The sequence below is a fragment of the Bombus flavifrons genome, chromosome 1, assembly GCF_040668555.2.
Source record: "Bombus flavifrons isolate JBK064 chromosome 1, iyBomFlav1_principal, whole genome shotgun sequence".
NCBI classification, from domain to species: Eukaryota; Metazoa; Arthropoda; class Insecta; order Hymenoptera; family Apidae; genus Bombus; species Bombus flavifrons.
The window spans coordinates 21873630-21892445 of NC_138442.1; the positions used below are offsets into that span (position 1 = coordinate 21873630).

General features: G+C 33.7%; 1 protein-coding gene across 4 annotated transcripts; it reads right to left on the reverse strand.

Annotated features, from left to right (window-relative positions):
• Nucleotides 1–67: 67 nt before the first annotated feature.
• Nucleotides 68–3382, reverse strand: LOC138181679 (MAPK regulated corepressor interacting protein 2). 4 transcript variants are annotated; one of them, XM_069116745.1, is made up of 4 exons: nucleotides 3151–3382; nucleotides 2032–2138; nucleotides 1825–1950; nucleotides 68–1734 (listed from the first exon to the last, which is right to left on the reverse strand). In XM_069116745.1, the coding sequence occupies exons 1-4, from the start codon at nucleotides 3153–3155 to the stop codon at nucleotides 1658–1660; spliced, it is 315 nt and encodes a 104-aa protein (XP_068972846.1). In that variant the 5' UTR covers nucleotides 3156–3382; the 3' UTR covers nucleotides 68–1657. The 4 variants fall into 4 exon arrangements, with proteins under 4 accessions (XP_068972846.1, XP_068972854.1, XP_068972838.1 ...); XM_069116753.1 differs by lacking the exon at nucleotides 3151–3382 and adding an exon at nucleotides 2879–2995; XM_069116737.1 differs by lacking the exon at nucleotides 3151–3382 and adding an exon at nucleotides 2484–2645.
• Between the last annotated feature and the right edge of the window lie 15434 nt (nucleotides 3383–18816).

An 18816-nucleotide genomic window follows, 5' to 3' on the forward strand; every position in this document is an offset into this window, starting at 1 on the left:
TATCTCGTTAATATTATAATTAATCTTATTATAAATTCGACTAACATACGGAAGTCATAAAAGTGAAAACTAAAACACTGAATTGTTTATTCTTATACTATATTTCGTACAATACAATTGAAAAAACGTACATCAATTTCGTCAGAGCAATTGGTACAAAATTTCAATTTGACTCTTCAATTAAATATAGATGCTTAATAGTGAGAAACGTGCGATAGAAAGAAGTCTCCATAATTTGGAACGAATCGTTAAGACCTTAAAACTCAACGCATTAAATCAAGTTGAGACGATGATCGATAAGGACTCGCATTTGCTTGGAAATAACGAGATATTAAACTATATGAAGGCATTGACTCAATAGTACTATGCATAGCAACCCCTACTTTTCTTTCAAGTGCACGAATCTCTAACATTATAACGATCTTTGTAACATGTAACAGTATCGAACTAGATTCCTCATTATAATTATAATAATACTTTTCCTATTCAATTGTACATAAAAAAATACCACTAGAAGTAATTGGTAAAGATGTCCACAAGTTTAGAAAAACTTTAATAATTATGGTTGCTTATTGTTAAAAATGTTACGAGTTGAATCTTACATATTATAATATATATCTATACACGCATAGATGTACATTACATATATATACATACATAATAAATGTACATAATTGCATCGATTTAATTGTATTTAAAATCGTAATAATTATCACATTACTTTGAGTACGAATTAAATACTTATTTGTTTTCATCTTCAATAGCGGTGCACTTTACTACGTCCTCGTACGTGAATAAACTTTCTTTTAGAGAATCTCAAAGCATTTATCCTGTTTACTTTTTTTTCTTACATTGAAGTGCGATCTCATTACACGTTTGTAAATGGAAAAATTTATTAAAAATTGTGAAATGCAATTCGTGGAAAAATACATATATGCAATATATGCATAAGCCTTAAAAGGTAGTCCAACTTCTCTTCTCATACATTTCCTTCGATCGAAATATATAGAATTAATATATAATTCATGTGCTCTTGATTCAGCATTTCATATGTAAGTTTTTAATTACAAAGATGGAAAGATTACTCTAAGGTTTTCATTATGTAATAATGAAAATTTGATTTATAATATAAACTTACAATTATATGTTTGCCTTATGTTGGCAAATAAAATAAATAGTTTTAGCATGCACTGTATTTCTGAATTATTCATCATGCTGAATCTCAAATCTTAGAAAGATACTTTTAGAAACAGCTTAATTCCAATTTTTTATGTAAAATACTTTTAAAAACACGACGAGTAAAAAGGTTCAGGAAAAGGCGATATTATGTTAAAACATGATAAAAGATTAGAGGAATGTCATATTCATATTAATATGTATGTATGTTTCCATAACCCTGCTCTTTCCCTTTCTTTTTCTTTCATCTTCATCTTTGATTATTTGCTAATATCCTATCTTTGTTATCAAAAAGATTCAAAATTGATTGCTAGATACTTATTTATACCTATACTACTCTTTTCGTGTCACTTATCTTTGAGTATATAATAAATCCTTTCTAGAAATGGAAAAATTTTCTTCGGCAGCTCTGAATTTATTCTTTCTGTTTCTTATGTCGACTTGAGAATGTTCGATTATAATCAATATGTCGGGCCTGGCACTAGGAATTTGCATTTCTAGTAATACTTTGAACAACACGCTGTCCCCACCAGGCTTCAAGGTTAAATGGCTCAAAATCTAAGATAACAGATAAAATATTAATTAGGTTAAATTAACATATGAAAAGAACAGATGAAAACTGACATATGCAACAAGACTACAACTTACCTTTGAGTTGAGGATTTGGTTCTCGTTCTTGATAATATGTGACAGATGCTCCATTTCTATAATTAGAAGAATTACTGTGCGGTTGATTGTGGCACATATCTAATTCTCTTGATACTGTATTCCATGCTGTAAACAGAAATAAAAAAAACTTAATAATAAACAGACTTTATTTACAAGTATTAAGGAAAAGTGATATATGATACCTACAATCATAAATATATTTAATTAGATCAAAATGTTGTGCTGCAGTTTCAGACTGATGTCTAGATGGGATTGAGGATGGTCTTTTCCCATTCATCGTCATTTGTCTACCGCTATAAAACAATATTTTGTTAAAGTCACCAAAACAATATTATTTAAAATATAGATATAATTAATATACAAAGCACAATCACCATATTAACAGCGAAGACTGATACTGAACTAGCGTATTACGTTTATTAGATATATTCTATTTTAAGTTTTAACGATTTTGTGTGCAATTAAAATAAATACAACTACGAAATATAAAGCGATGAATGCATTGGTATTTCGTGGAATTTACAAAACTTGATAAGATAAATAAATACATACGTATAAAATATTCAAACATAAGAATCAACTGAGAAATATTAGAATTCATTGACATCTGTTACAATAATACTTGGACTATAGAGTACCTCTTTGTGTAATGAAGGGACGCCATTTTGTTATAACGCAATTCAAAATATAACCTTTTACTTCATATAATAATATTTCAATTAATATTTATCGTACAAAATACAAAAGAATCAGTACGTAATCTAAACTTCACAAGAGGAAAGAAACATTCGATAAGATTAGAATAATTAATCATCTATCAGTTCATAATATATAAGCGTCTATATTAATCATAGAAGCCACGTATACATATATTTAGAACTCCTTTCTTATACATATTTCTAATATCTTTATCAAAATCTCTAATACGGGAAGCAATGAAAAATTATTGTAAAAGGACTGGGATTAACAGACGATTAACGATATATTTAACGCGTCAGGGAAGATATGCAATAATTAATAATACAAAGCCTACTTTTGAAGAGAAAACGTAGGGAAAATGGCGACTCTTGTATGACAGTTACTGTTATGTTTTCTGATTCCCGCCTGTTTCTCCCTCTATCTATTTAACACTGTTTCGTTCACGACTTTCACGGCGATGGAACGATTGGCGATTTGCCAAAAATAAATAAGATTACCCAGGTAGACAGATGGAAATTGGAAATCATGTATAAAAATTACAATGAGATGTAGAGAACAAAAACTTAGAGACACGGGAATAAAGAAAGTCGCTTTTACGATAAATACCTCATTTTGTCCGTTCGATGGTGAATTTCTGTACGAGCGAAAATTCGTAGACAATTACGTTTATTTGATGAAATTCTGTGATCACTTACGAACAAAACTATAAGTATGTAATACACGTATATAAACAAGCGAAAAGCTGTAGCGAGGAAGAGCGTTTGTTTCTCGCAACAGCTGCGTGAAGCTTTCTCTGAAAACTGTCAACAATGACTGGTTAAGCGTTCGACTCGGACGGTAAAATAGGATGTGAAGTCGGTGGCGACAATTCAACAGTATAAAGATAGCCACTGTTGAAGAATACAGCCACGAGGTAGCGAAACTGTAGCGTTTTTCTACGTCATCTTTGAATTCTGCTTTTTGAATCGTGGAGCGAACGTGTAACAATAATTTCTGTTTGTATGTGATTTGAAAATCAGTATTAAATTGGGAAATGTGACGACTTCAACAAATTCGATGTCACCTTTCGGCTGATGTGATCTTTTTGGTAAATGATTTGCAATTATGTTTTATTTTGATTTATCTAATCTTATGATATTACGATAAGATTGCAAATAATATGTTCGTCAATGATTTTGATATGCTCTCTACGATTTGGAGCGTTCAGTCGAAGAATTGTATGAAATACGTTTAGATTAACTGAAATATTAACAAATTCGTGACAATCAAATATGTATTTAAGTTTAAATAATCATATTTAAACATGCAGTTAATCATCAAAACTTCTAAATCCTGCAACTCACTGATTGGGGTTAAGTTGGTCACTAGAACACACGATAAAGTCCGTAGACATTATGTATTTCCACTGTTTTATTTTTCTACTTAGATTAGGCATCCTGAGGGTATTTAAAACTGATATGATAAAAGGGCATAGTTACATCAAAATCGAAATAATTTTTTATGTTTTTTTTATTTTTAATGTATACAATTTGATTCCTCTAAAACTTGTTGTGGTGATATAAAGTTTCCTATGTTGCACATTATTTACCATAATAGCCATGTATTATACATAGATACACATCTATAGTTTCCAATTTGTCAAATTTTTCGATCTAATAGAATTTAAACGGAAAGTAGAGAGATAACATAAGTATATTATTTCCCTTCGTACGCAGTAAAACTCTTATAAAATTGCACGTTCGCGGGAATATGTGTTTTCATGTTTCATTTACTACAACGATGCACTTGAAGATAGACATTCGCGATATTGTCGTTCGTCACAACTCACGTTCACAATTTTGTAGTCACGAAAATGCCGACTTCACGATAAGTTTTGTACTTAATAATACGTCCCTTTGAAACTATCGAATTCAAATTTTCGGAAAATTTGCATTTTAAATAACGCAATCTGATGTAAAATGTACGTGTGAACGATCACTTGTGTATCTATCTATCTAAAGGATAACCTATAAAAAGTTCGAAAATTATTTCTTTACAAAAAGTAAGTTAATTTTATGCAAGACACTCTTTTCTTTGAACGATACCTTTTTTAATTGGAATTACACACTTTTTTTGTGATCTTGTTAGAAAAATCGATAACCTAACTAATACAGTTTGATCACTCTACCGTAGAATTGGATGTAGTTTCAATATACAGTACATAAAGGCAGCTACATTGCCCTTTTTAACATAGCATTATCATATATCTTTTTACAGCAATATTTTTTTTACTTCAAACCTTCATCAGTACACTACGGATTTTTATGCAAATTCGTATTTTTAAAAATATGACTAAAAAAATAGAACCTCGATAGAAAATTGTTTTCATCTATCAAGTGTTGTAAAAAACACTACACCTACCTTGGTTGTTTTACATATTTTTTCATATTATGTGAATTCTGTGCAATCTTGTAGTTTCAAATTTCCTATCAATGCGTAAAAATCTACAGTGAACTCATCACAATATATGGGTACATTGACAGAATTTTTAATAGACAAACTACTAATCAAAACTTTTTGTTCGAGTAAATTGTTTCAATAAATTCACTAAATATTTCATCTAAATTGCATAATAAGCGTATTATTGATAATATCGCTAATGGTGTTAACAAATATTTTTATGTAATTAAGTTGCAATCAAAAAAAAAAAAAACACTATATCTTAAACAGCAATGAAAAACATATTTCGTCGTTCTGAGTTTACATATTTGAAACGAATACTTCGCGAAATGCGAGTGGCACCTAAAGCATTTTAGACATTTATCTGAAACGCTCGTACTCGTAACACCATTATCTCGGACATTATTCGTTAAAATATACGATAGCGTGTCAGGTTATATTTGACAATACTATAACGTGGCCTCAATATATCCACATATCGCTGGCACCATCGCCACGACTTCAGTTGGTTAGGTTTCACTTTCAGTTAACCAAAGGCCTACTAGTCTATTTCTGCAATCCCGACGTTCAATACGATTTCAAAGGATCCTTGTCACCCTTTGTGATTCCATCGTAGGAGATAGCAAAACTATGTGTTTCCCGTCTTAAATGACAGTGATCAGATATATCAGTTTGATTAATACAGGGATAGCGTTAACTCCGAACATCAACTCATTATACGAATTTCACGTTCAAGTAATGATTAAAGAGTCATATACGTACGTGCATAAACTGTAAAAACGTGAGCTGTACATTGGACATGAATAATTTTTATTACTGGAGAATCTTCTACGGACTGAATGGAACTTTTATTAAAAATTTGGTCTACACGTTTATATGAAAACTACGATGGAAAAGGAAGGGAAAATGTCAGCCTATAATGAAAGAAGTGTGATATTGTTCGTTTGGTATATTTGTATCTAGTTACATAAACGAATAAATATTCGTAACGTAATATCACATAACAATTTTCCTTCAGATCCTTGACTTAAGTTTGTTTCCCTAGCGATTAATTATTGGTATAACCCATACCTGGTCTGTGATATGATCATTTCCTTTGAATACGATGTCGTTAGTTATTTTCTCGAGCCTGTATATTTCGCGAGAGTTAGTCGTTCAGAAGATATTTGTCCAAAGCAGAAATTTTCTACTTTGTAACAGGAAGTCTATCCCTGTCAAAGGGTTTTATCTAAAGATAGTTGGTAGAAACTGTCTCTTTATCGAGAGTATCCAATCTGTCTCACGTTGATACAAGCAACGTGGAAGCTTGTCAATTAAATCGAAGCGTCACGCTGTTGCGAATTAATTACGTATGACGAAAAGAAAAACTAGGCTTTACGATCGTATTACGACAATTTTAAAAGAACCAAACGATTGTGAGACACGCTATGGTACTAATAGCAGTAGTAATCTTCTACTTGTTGATTGAAACTAAATTTTCGAGGTTATATCTTAAACTTGTAGATACCAAATACTTACATATAATTTAATTATATTTCTTTGAATTGTGAATTTGCGTTTTCAGTCGTGACAAAGAAAATTCAGTGAGAAAATTTCAAGTATTCATCAGATTGCACTGTTACTGAACTTGTACGTACAACACGTAAATCGATTTCGAAATACGTGCTACCTTAATCACAATAACTCAACAACATAGTTAAATGAAAGTTTTATTCGATGGTTGCCAGAGATACTAGATACTAAATCTTCTTTATCTCCCATATGGGATGTTGAAACCCGATCGGAATGGCAAATCGATGTTCTTTTGGGGAATTGCACTGGCCGAAAGGGATGTATCTAATGCGTATCCTCGAAGACATAAATAGCGAGAAAAAGCACATCAACAGCGAGCTCACATGATCCTCGAAGACAATGATCCTAACAGGCTCAAGTAGCATTGGCTGAATGTTATTGTGTAGCACTACAAGAGGCAGTTGACCTAAATGGACCATAACTGGTGTGCGCGCGCGCACGCATGTGTGTCAATACACAGGCTCATTTCCGGATATTTGAAAATCGATTACATCAGTAAACTATAATAAAGTATACCGGTTGCACAGCGTCACTGAAATGAAACGAGATTTTGATACAGTAAATTATATCATTGCAGAATATATGAGATTATTGCCACACGGAAACGATGATTGAAATATTACGATATTCTCGTTCAATATCTCTGAATTTGTTATTTGGAAACGATCGAATAAAACTTTTAATATAGCAGCTTGGTATGCGTTGTATTTAATAAATTTTATCGATACAAGATTACGTATCTTTCTATAGATTCCTTTTTTTTAGGTACATATGTTGTATTTTTATTAGCAATCAGAATATGATGTACTCTATAGGCTCATGTGGAGTTTCGAGAAGCTGCTACTCTAAATTTCGTAACGACTCCCCCAATGACAAATCCTTTTGCTACAGATAAAAATGAAAAAGTGTTCGTTCTTTGATATTTTATGAACTTGAAACATGTGCTCAATGTATGGAACTACATAAAATTGTATGGTTCGTTTTAGTCAATGATTGTTATACGTATCTACCGGTGGAATAGAGATTATGCGATTCATACCAAGATCCAGACTCTTATTGTTGAGACCAACTGATAACAGGATGATTTAATAGTCTTATTGCGAGAGGAAGCAGCATCAGAAATTCTATTAGTTCGACAGAACTTCATTCGTTGAGAATAACTTGGTGATACGCCACGTTGTCACAAACGTTGGAAAGCGGTATTGTATCGTCAAATTGAGCGCAATTGCGCGTGGAAGAAGCTTGATACTAATTTGCACGCATAGGAAGGATGAAAATCTCTATATGACATCTTTCATATTCGTTACAAATTGCAATAGAATAAACTATATATATATATATATCTACTTCGCTAGAATCTTGTTTCAAAAAATTCAATTGTATTTATGTTCTTTAAAGTATTCAATCTGTCCAACGTAATCAGGATTAATTATAAATTTCGCATAATCGCCGTGTGCGTACGTTCTCTGATAATAGCAGCGTACTTAGAATAATTATAGCTCATTTATGAAGCTAATTCACCTCATAAACTATGGCTATAATCGTGTTTCGTATAATTTGGCACGTTAAAAAGATCAACGTACATAATTGATTTTCAAGCACGATATCGACTTGGATTACGTGGCTATATACGTGTATTTCTTAATTTATCTTTCCATTATAGGGTAATATAATAAGTTATTATGTAGTTATAATAATCTCCATCATCGATCATCGTAAGTGGTCGCTTTATGCGATAGAAATATCCGTAGACCGTGCCAAACTGTTCGTTACAATGATTTCGTAGTTCCAGTTGGTGATAGCGGTTTGCGGTTCCTTTTGCCCAAAATAATTTGTCGTGGATTACCTTCGTTCGATCCGTTCGGTCACGTATGACCGAAATTGACGTAACGTAACTTGAAACGTCAGTGGAACTTTATCGAGACTTCAGGACATTCAAGCTCTTGTTTTAAAATCACGATTAAAACAAAAGCAGCGATCTCATTTCGTTTTATCGGGTGAAAAATATCTGAACGATAGTTAGGATTATTAAAAAGGCTAATCGTCAGATTTAAAAGACCGAAACTTTTTCGAAAAGAGATAATTAAATTTTAGAGGCAAATTTTTTAAGTAAACGAACGCGACGTTTGAAAAATAATTTTCCTTCAAAGCATGTACTTGTATTGTCGCATATTGGTGAAAGGATCGTTCGGAACATTTTAGAAAATGAAGATATATCCTCGAGACATTTTACAAATTCTGATGTAGTACGTCAGGAAATTTGTTATTCTACATTAAAGTTCTGTTTATACGTACAGAGGATAACATGTTATGATTGTTGAATTATTATCCGAGCTAGCTTGAAATGCCATGAATAGTTTCTTGTTACGTAACATTTGCGAATCTCTATGTTCTCAGTTTACGTATTATTTCACGCATTCTATCGTAGTTTAAGTAATTAGAAGTTACCAGATTATTCTTGTGTTTAATATTAATAACCAATTAATATATTTTAATTATATTCTAAAATATAATGGCACGAAGATTTTAAATAGGAAACATTCGTCTTCTCGATTAAAAGAAATACGATAAATAGAACGTTCTCGAGCACAGCTTAATTCCTAAATATCTTTTTATATCATCTATTAATTACAAGATATTTACGTTAATTTCTAACAGTGGTCTATAATTTGGGGATATTCGCACATGCGTGGCTGTGGAATTGTGGTCATGGCACAGGAAATTAGTTATAGAACGGATTATTACATTATTGTGTAATTGTATAACAGTACCGAGTCAACATCTAAGTATAAATCTATACACAATATTGCTCAATAATGCTGAAGCGAAATTACTTGCCCATAAATAAAATTATTTTCGTATCTATCAGTACGTACTATAAACATGTAGATCCAAACCATTTGACTAACGTTTGATAAGTGAACGTGAAAGTCGTCACGTGTTGCGCACGCACACGCAGACTATGAATACTTTCACGAAATCAAACAAACGCGCATCCATTGTGACAACATGCGCGCGAACATCGATTTTCGATACGCGATACTCGATACACGTTCCACCCTTAACATCTTCCCGATCTGTCCCTTTTTCACTCTCCGCTTTTCACCCTTTATTTTTCTCCGTTTTCCATCCGTATTCTCCGCGGCGTTGCATTGTTTCCTTCTTTCTGCATCGCCTCCGTTCATATCTCTTGTTCTTCGTTCTAAATTCACCGGCCGAAAGAGGAGCAAACACGCGCGTTCACGTTATTCCGCCGCAGCCAATAATAATCTTCGTTGTTTCATCCTTCTCGCGACATGAAAAAGGCACGACATGTACAAATATTATGAACAACGCGTATCTGTTTTGCATTTTATGGCTTATCGCGTAGTTCCATGTTCGCCGAAGGAACAGCTGATTTGTTCTTTTTCCCTCCTTCCTTTGTTCCCACGGCACTGGACAGGATTTCTAAGGAAAAGTTGCTGGCTTAGATCTTGACTGGTGTTTGTTAATATAAGGAAGAAAAGAGGTATTGTGACGCAAAAACAGCCGGTAATGTTCACGGTAGAGAGAAATGATATGTCGCGTTATTTTTATTATTGCATTTGTCTTTTTGTTGAAACCACGCATTCACTTCGTTCAATTAAATTGGTCGTTGATGTTAATATATTTGATATGTATATTTTAGGTGAAAAGATTCATCGACTACCTGTCTTGCATTTCATCATTTTCTTGTTCGTTTTCTTAATATTCTTGTATTTGTCGTGTCTTTTTAGTATGAAAGCATCTGGTCTTTTTGAAAGGTCAGCTACTCGAAAGTCTAAGGCTTTTAAGGTTAATTAATGCCAAGGTAATGTGAAAGCAAGTAATGCGAAAGAGGAACGAATTTCATTAACGTTCTTGATCTTTGAACGAAACCGCATCGAACGTTTCCCAGCTTAAAAATCTAATTCACTGAAACAGAAAATAAGGGAGAGCTTTTTAACTGAATTAAGAGTTTCTCCATCTGCACGCTGCTTTTGGAAGTTTTTGCGAATCAAATTTGTTAATACAGTACAGTTTCATTATTTCATTTCATTTTGTATCGAAACAAACTTTCCTGTAAGGGGCATCTTCTTCAGTGGGATCTTATTTACGAATGTACTTTTTAAGATTGTACGTGTATGTATATACTTTGAATTTGTGATAGTTCTTCTGCTACCTATCGCTACAGAATGGAGATATTCAAATTTTCTTCGAGTGTAGTCTTTTCAATTTTTAAAAATTAATTTTGCCTCTAAGTTTTTTGTAATATAATAGAACCTCATTTTATAAACTTTAGTTTATTAATTAACAATGCATGACGTAAAAGAACAGATAAGTTAGTTAACGCAGCAAAATGCGATCTTTTTGCTCGAGTTTATTACGAAATCAGGCTGAAGACAATGCAAATTCATTCCTTTGGAAAGTATTTTTTTTGTCCGCCAGCAACTATCCTTCCTGGTGAAATATACCAACGAGTTAATACTGTTTGTTTCGAAAGAAATAACTGATTCGGTCCGAGGAATGTTCGATCGGTTAATAAATCACAGCCCTTCGAATGGAAAATGATATGCCGCAACTGAAGGGGAAATGCAAAGAACGGTGGTCTTGAAAAGAAACCTTTTGGTATGGCGAAATATTTTTACTATTTTTCCCCTGTTGCCTCTTTGAATGTCAGATTTCCATCGGTGCAGAAGATGAGGAAAAAAGACACCGAAATATTTCTTCCGGTCAGCAAACCCGATGGTTGAAAAGATTTTCGATAGCCAGACTATCGGAAATTTTGTAGCGAAATATTCAAGTTGTTACATTTCCCAGAGCGAAACGCAAAAACGAACCATCGTCGATCGTAATTATCACACCAACGTATACATTTCGATTTCTCTAAAGAAAAGTAATAGAAATTACACGAAACAATTAATTTACAGAATAGTCGTGTTGTTCTTATACAAAAGGTTTGATAATTTTTTAAACACTCTTCTTTATACTATTCAAGATCGTTATATAAGAATGTAGTTACTACAACAATGGTAAGAACAATAATAAACTGAAAAAAAAAAGTGGAATTGTACCTTTGCACGTGATTTTTGTGACACTTTTTGTTATTATCCAATATATATATATATATATATATATATATATATATATATATATATATATAGTTCAAAATATTCGAATTTTTCGAGTATAATATATTAAAATTCCATAAATTTTAGTACCAGGAAGTACGAAGATAATTAATCATTTCTGTCTTCGATAATATTAGTTTTATTGTCTACTCGGTCGTTCAATCGAAATTAATGACTGCTTGACGTCAACGAATTTTCTTCGTCAAAACAACGTATCAGAAATAAATGCTTTGTACACGTTTCTAATTTTATAACGTTCAACTTTTACTACTTAAATCAAATTCGTTTTACTGTTCCATTCCTACGTGCTATGAAAATATTTCTTTAATTCTGTGAATTCTCTGCGAATGTTGCTGCGAAGAGAAATGACTAATTCAACTACAACGTGCTTTAAAAATTATTATTTTGCCTGTTTTCCATTTTATTCACGTAGATCTAGGAAAATTATTTCAACGAATTTTATAACTGTATTATCAACTCGCGTGACATTGTAAAAAATTATAAGAAAATATTCACGAAGGGTTGTGAGGAACAGCATTCGCTGTAATATAGGAGGACACGCAGTGCGTGTGCACCGATACTTATACCGGGAGAACTAATTATAGCTGTTCATTTCCATAATTAGAACAGACAGCGGTGTAAATATTGCATTAGGGATGATACGGTGCTGGTACTTATCGATTAACGGAGAAATTTAGTCATGAATACAAGGACGGGGATTTAATAACTCTTGCACTTAGATGCTTCTGTATCCACAAGCACAAATCACGCTATTTCTTTCAATCTAATTATCACACGATCATCGAATAATTTTTATATATCTCAACAGAGATCACACGATTTTTTACATTCCTATTTCTACAAAATATAGATATTTTAAAGAGACGTAAGAAATAGATGTTAAAAAATAAGCAAGATCGATATAAAATATTCAAGTTTCAATTGCGTACTTGCTTTTTTTTAAACGATTAAGGATAAAATTAAATTGCGACTTGTAAATCCTTGGACGTCTAAGGCTAACTCAAACGATTTGCGTCATTTGTTTCATTAGTAGCTGTAACCATCGACAAACTTATATCACTTATCCTTTTTAGAAAACAGGCGAATCTTTTTGTTAGATATCGACCAGAATCTATCAATCCCCGATCGTCTCGATCCTCTGATATTTTTCACTGCAGAAGCTTAGATTGCTAGACGTAATCTGAAAGTGCTTTAGTGAGTGTTCCGTAAATAGCCTTTGACACTTATGATGAATTGTTTTACGTATCTTATCGTTCGGACATCGAGTCGAATCATTTAAGAACTATCTAGACTGTTGAACGATAAGCATGTATCACCAGGGGATCGAAACGAGTGGGAGTGGCATTTTCCGCGGCAAAAAGAGGTTATTCGTGTCGAGGGTAAACGAGAGGATGAAAAAGGGTTCTCCGTGTTGCGATTAAATCGCAGGGACCTCGAGAAAGATCTCGGAACTGCTCATTGATGAGTCAAAGTCGAGTACATGGAAATGTCGGTCAGAAAGGATTATGTCACTTTCTCTCTTTCTCTCTCTCTTTCGCTTCCTTTCTTTCTTTTATTAGCGCAAAAGCAACCCTTTTTCGTATTCATACAGTCGAGCAATCACGGTCGAAGTCTCTTCTGTGGTGTCTGTCATGTAAGTACGTACGTGTAGCCACAAAATTTATTCGGATTTCATGCAGACATTTCCTACATTCGTGTACGCGCGGAAGTATGCTGACACGAAAATTACGCGGAAAGAGGGTCGTAGTACAGAGATTGTTGCAGTTAGACAAACACGCGCGCTGGATGCAACGGGTGGTTAAGTAATGCAGGCGAGAAGGGATTATTTTCAATTTGAGGCGAATGGGTCGAAATAGATGATGAAATATCGTTTCAGGAAAACAATTTTCAGTAATAAATTATTGACCTCGTTGCAGTTTAGTTACGAAATGTGTCTATGGAGTCCATCGAAGAACATATTTTCTTAGTTGTAGTTTTATTTACGCGTCGAGGGACGCGTGAATTTATAAAGATAAATTACAACGTAAATTCTAAAAATTCTAATCTTATATAAATTCAATTTTTCCGTTTACTATAGAAACAGAGAAAAGCTAGTTTAATTACTGTCTAATATTCTATAGCGTTTACACATTTTTTTCATTTAAATGTACAATGAGTAAGTAATAATATAAGACGTCCCCTTAGAATTTAAGGGGGTTCGAGAAATAAACACAAGTTCAGAAAATAAAACGTTATAGGAAGAAGTTAGGCTAACCGTGACACGTTGCCGTGCAACTTTCCTTAAGTAGATCGGAGACTAGTACGGAGACTATGTAGCCTTGTTCTGGATATGTAAATTTTTAGCAACTACGTGACTGGATAAGTTTGCGATCCATGTTTATCCCCGTATCTTCGAGGTCGTACGTTTCTCTTTGAACCGACTCTGCTAGTTTTTCATCGACGGTAATTCTAGAGATTTTCAAGCACTTTCCACGCCAAATACGTCGTTCAGAAATAATTCATATCCATGATATTATATCGATATATCCGTAGCATGTTCACGGTAGATGATATCGACTATATTCTGTTCAATTTTATTTTTTCCTTTATGGTAGAATAATAATAATATCACTGGTAATAATAACTAGGTATTTCGAACAGCAGAGAATACGCAGCGATGCAAGACATTGTATCCTGTAGACATTGTAGCTTTAGTTTCACTGGTGTTAATAACTCATTTAGCTTTAGTATCCATAGTCAATTCACGCGACCAGTATCTCGTTAATTAATCTTCAATCCTATGCTATTAAAAAGGGAGTCTCGAACGAACTGCGACGAGGAGATACAGACAATATATAATTAATACCCGATACTTTTGAGAAAAAAAACCGTAAAATTTATCTAAGTACATTATCTGAATAAAGAAATGTGAATACGTAATGTGTAATTAAAAATTATATTGAACAAGAAGCAACTCGTTGAAAAACATTCGTGCAACGTGAGATTTCTAGAAAAGCCATATCGTTAGAAAAAATTGAGCAGACGAAGCCATTTGGCAAACTCCGTTTCAAAATCTCAAGGTTCAAATCGTAAGGCTGATTATAACAAAATAACTGCGTTCGAATATGACTAAGAAATCGGACACCGTGATTACGACAATTTTAAGCTAGCGATTCCGGATTCTATGAAGTTTGTAAGAAGATTCTAGAAGTAGAAGCCGAAAAATAGGACGTCCGTAAAGCTTGCTATTATTTAAAGAACCCACTGAGGGGAACTCCGAGGCAGCCAGAAACCCATTTAGATTCAGCCAATACCCAGACCTAATTAGGATACCTCAGGTTTGTGCTATTATGCCATATTATGCTAACCATAGACGCGAGGGAGTCGACCGGATCAACTTAGATACAGAGGAATCTCTGGCGCAGAGGCAGCGAGAAAATGGAAGACCGTGGTGAAGACGGACGGAAATCGACAAAACTCGTTAGAGATGGATCGTCAGGATTCAATAAATTTGACTAAAGACAGTGAGAACTCGAGTAACGCTGTTAGAAGCTGTCAGAACTATAGGAATCTGAGTGGAAACAATAGGATTCAACGATCCATGTTGAAGCGTAGAGAACTCGCGAAGGATCTGGATAGAGAACTGGCCAAAGAACCGGATAAAGAATCGAGTAGACGTAATGAGAACTCGGTAAAGATGGCTACTGGAAGTCTGAGCGAAAATGACGTTTCATATTGATATATCAGTCGCCATACTCCCCCAGGGTGTTGTTCTACTCCTGCTGCAGGAGAACGTAGCTTAAAGTTCGTTAGAAATTGAATTCAATCTAAGTTGAGGGCAATCTGATCACTGAATCAACAATACGCTATTATGATGCTCTGATAATAAGTCTCTGAAGCGAATATCCGCGGAATTGAGACTATTTCACGTTTGAAAAATAATAAAATCATACACAAGTTTATCGTAAAACAATTCGATTACATGTCGGAAATTGAAATTGGTTTTAATCTCACGTTTTCCTATTTTATGGTTAATTCTTTCTATAAAATGAATAAAAATCGTTATTGTTTGAAATCATGAAAAATTGGTTTATTTTTTTTTTTTTATCAATATTTCAATTTGTATGCTTGTACAACGTAGTTACTTAATATTACTAGCATGTAGCACGTATGTAGAAAAGTTAATAGTTCAGATATATAGCACCATTCTCCTGGAATACTTGAAAATTGTAGAAAATCTATGTAAAGAGAAACGATGCATTAAGATATAGAAATTCCCAGAAGCCAAAGTTACTTCAAAGTTGGTTCTCCTTCTGTTCCTTTCCGCTTTGATTAACTGGCTTATCGAGCCATCTGCTGTCTTAAAGTGAATAAATTCTGATAAAACGCGCTGGCGATCCCGAAAGCGGGCAGAAACTGCGCGATAAGGTCTATTGAACGTGTCAACGAAACTTTCGTGTACACAGCCAGAAGGTGTGTTCAAAAGATTTGTCACCATAGTAACCATATTGTAACATACGTATATATTATCGATATTCTCCTGGAAAATTATTTGATTTTGATACTGATTTTCAACAATTTTGGGAATTATATTGAAAATTACGATTCTCGTGTTGTTTATAATCGACGTACGAGCATATCTGTATACAGATGTACGTTTATAAAATATAAAAATGATTTTTTAATTATAACTAAAAATCTTTTCCACGATATGACAGAATAATCATAATATTTGCTTTGCAAACTGAAGCTTTCATTATCTTCTTGATAAAGAGATATTACATACAGTAATTTACTCAACGAACAAATAATCAATGCTACTTTAAACTTTTTCAATTAATCTTATCCTAAACAAGTAGATATTACGCGAAATTGCCCATCATTTCACGTGTTACAATATAATACAGAGGCTCTCGATATGCACAATATGTTACGTTTTATTCCACGTTTTTACCACCAGGAGATCAATATTATGTATCACGAGCCGCAGGAGGATTAGTAGAAGCTCAACGTGCTGAAATTATTTAACGTGACAGAAATCTAACGAGCCTTATATTCGCAACTGGAGAGACCCTAAAGCACGGAATTCAGTCCATCCACGAAGTAAATCTTTCCAACTTTTAATCTTTCGTTTGGTCTAATCATAATGTACGGACCTTATGACTACAGTTGTTATCAGTGATATCGAGATCAATGAGCCGAGGCGAAATGGACCATCGACGAAGAAGATTGCGGGAATTCCCCGTCTGATTGTCGAAGAGCGGTCGCTACACCTTCATTCAACTTCGCGAGTCGACAATCGTCGTTAATGGCCTGGCATCTCTCGACCTGAAATCTCTGCTCCGACGAGACATTATACAGAGGAAAAATCTTGAACACAGAGCGATGGGAAGAAGGAAGAGGAAACGAGCGAGACGTTCGACGAATTTAATCGTGTCACGTTGATCGTACACGTTTCTGCGCCAGTGTTTCGCTAGAATTCGACCCATTTTGAACTGTTGAACACGTTTCCACGTTTTAGATACACGTGCTAGAATAATGTGAATTTTCACCTCATTGTTCTCCCGTGTCCTGTAATACGTACCTTTGAGGCAAAAGACGGTAGGGTTTAAACAGGTTCAAAGGTAAATTCAACGCGTTTGAACTGGCCGGATTTCTGAAGGAACTTTCGTGTCAGAAAAATAAATTTCGCTCTGCGACCGACACTTTGATGATTCGCCACGAGGGTTGAATAACTCGTCGAGTGATTCTGAAAGTTTTGAGAGATCCGTGCTAGAAACGATGGACAGGGGTTTTGGTGATATTAAATTGTAGAAAAGAGCTATTGAGCTTGATAGTTTTTATATGCAATTTTTAATGAACAGTAAAGTCATCCAATTAGAGCTTTTCGATTGTACGATGACTACATCGTTACAATAATGCAAACGAAAAAATAAAAATATATAGATTGCCGTATCAAATATTTATTGGATAGGGAACAGCTATTCTCGCTGTTATAAGATTTTATCGTTGCAATAGAATTTCATTAAAGAGATTCGAAGTTATTCGTTTTCAAAGGATAGGAAATTGAACATTCGAAATATTCAGTTTCATAAATCTTTGAATTTTAACAAAATACTTGGTCGAATATTTCGTAACAATTTTTCATTGGTACAAACGAAGAATTTCATTACTACAGATCCGAATAATCTCTTAATGATCGTGCAGGATTTGTTGAATTTAATGAAAAATTGCGAGAATCCGCTCTAGAACTCGATGAAATGAAATACATCAAAAAAGATAGTTTATAGATAGAAATTTTATACGTTATATCTTCTCATACGTCATATTTTGCGCGAGAGATGCAACACATGTTGGCCGAGTCAACGTTTGAAATGTTCACGAGACCTGAAACTATTACTGTCTCTGTAACAGATCGTTCGCGTCCTGCTGTTCGTGCGAGTTGACATTTCCGTGGGAAATTGCGTTTGAACGTAACACAAGTCGAAGAAAATGAGACAGAAGATACACGATATTCTAACGTAGGAAAATCCAATGATTAAATAATAACAGCAACTTTGTAACTTTGAAATTTTCAAAAATAATATTCGAATCTAAAACGATTTCCATCAAATTTCATTTCTATATATTTCTATTATTTATATCTATTCAGTTGAGGTATTTTAATTTGTTTAGGAGTTAATGAAATTCGTTGAAGAACGTAATTATAGTTCTTCAATCTTGTACCGCACAGGTTTATCATCGAAGCAAAGGTAATGAAACGAAAAGTAATCGTAAATTCTACGATTCAATAAGCATAACTGAGAACAAAACAAGAGCTATCGAAACGCGGAAACAATAAAGAGGCTTGTTGTTGGAATCTAGACGGTCGTTGAATAAAGATTTCCACTTGTTCCTTGTAACGCCCGCATGCTCGACTACCGTCATCGTTGTTCGCATCTGTAAGATCGTTTGTACGGGAACCAATAGTTTTCATTAACCGGTCGTATTTCTACGTCAGCTCCATTTTCAGAGCAGTGCCGTTAATCGAAGATAAAACAAGTAGGTAATTTATATGAAAAGACTCAGGCGTATATTATATTACAGCTTTTCGTTTCTCCTAACGTTAACTCTCGAATATTACGATAGGATA

Excerpts from the sequence above, each read along its gene's own strand:
- LOC138181679 (XM_069116737.1), bottom strand. The coding sequence starts at position 2,509 with ATGGCGTCCCTTCATTACACAAAGAG. Across the intron at positions 2,139-2,483 it reads TCCCTTCATTACACAAAGAG|CGGTAGACAAATGACGATGA; the intron begins GTACTCTATAGT and ends ATTGTTTTATAG. Across the intron at positions 1,735-1,824 it reads ACCAAATCCTCAACTCAAAG|ATTTTGAGCCATTTAACCTT; the intron begins GTAAGTTGTAGT and ends CTGTTATCTTAG.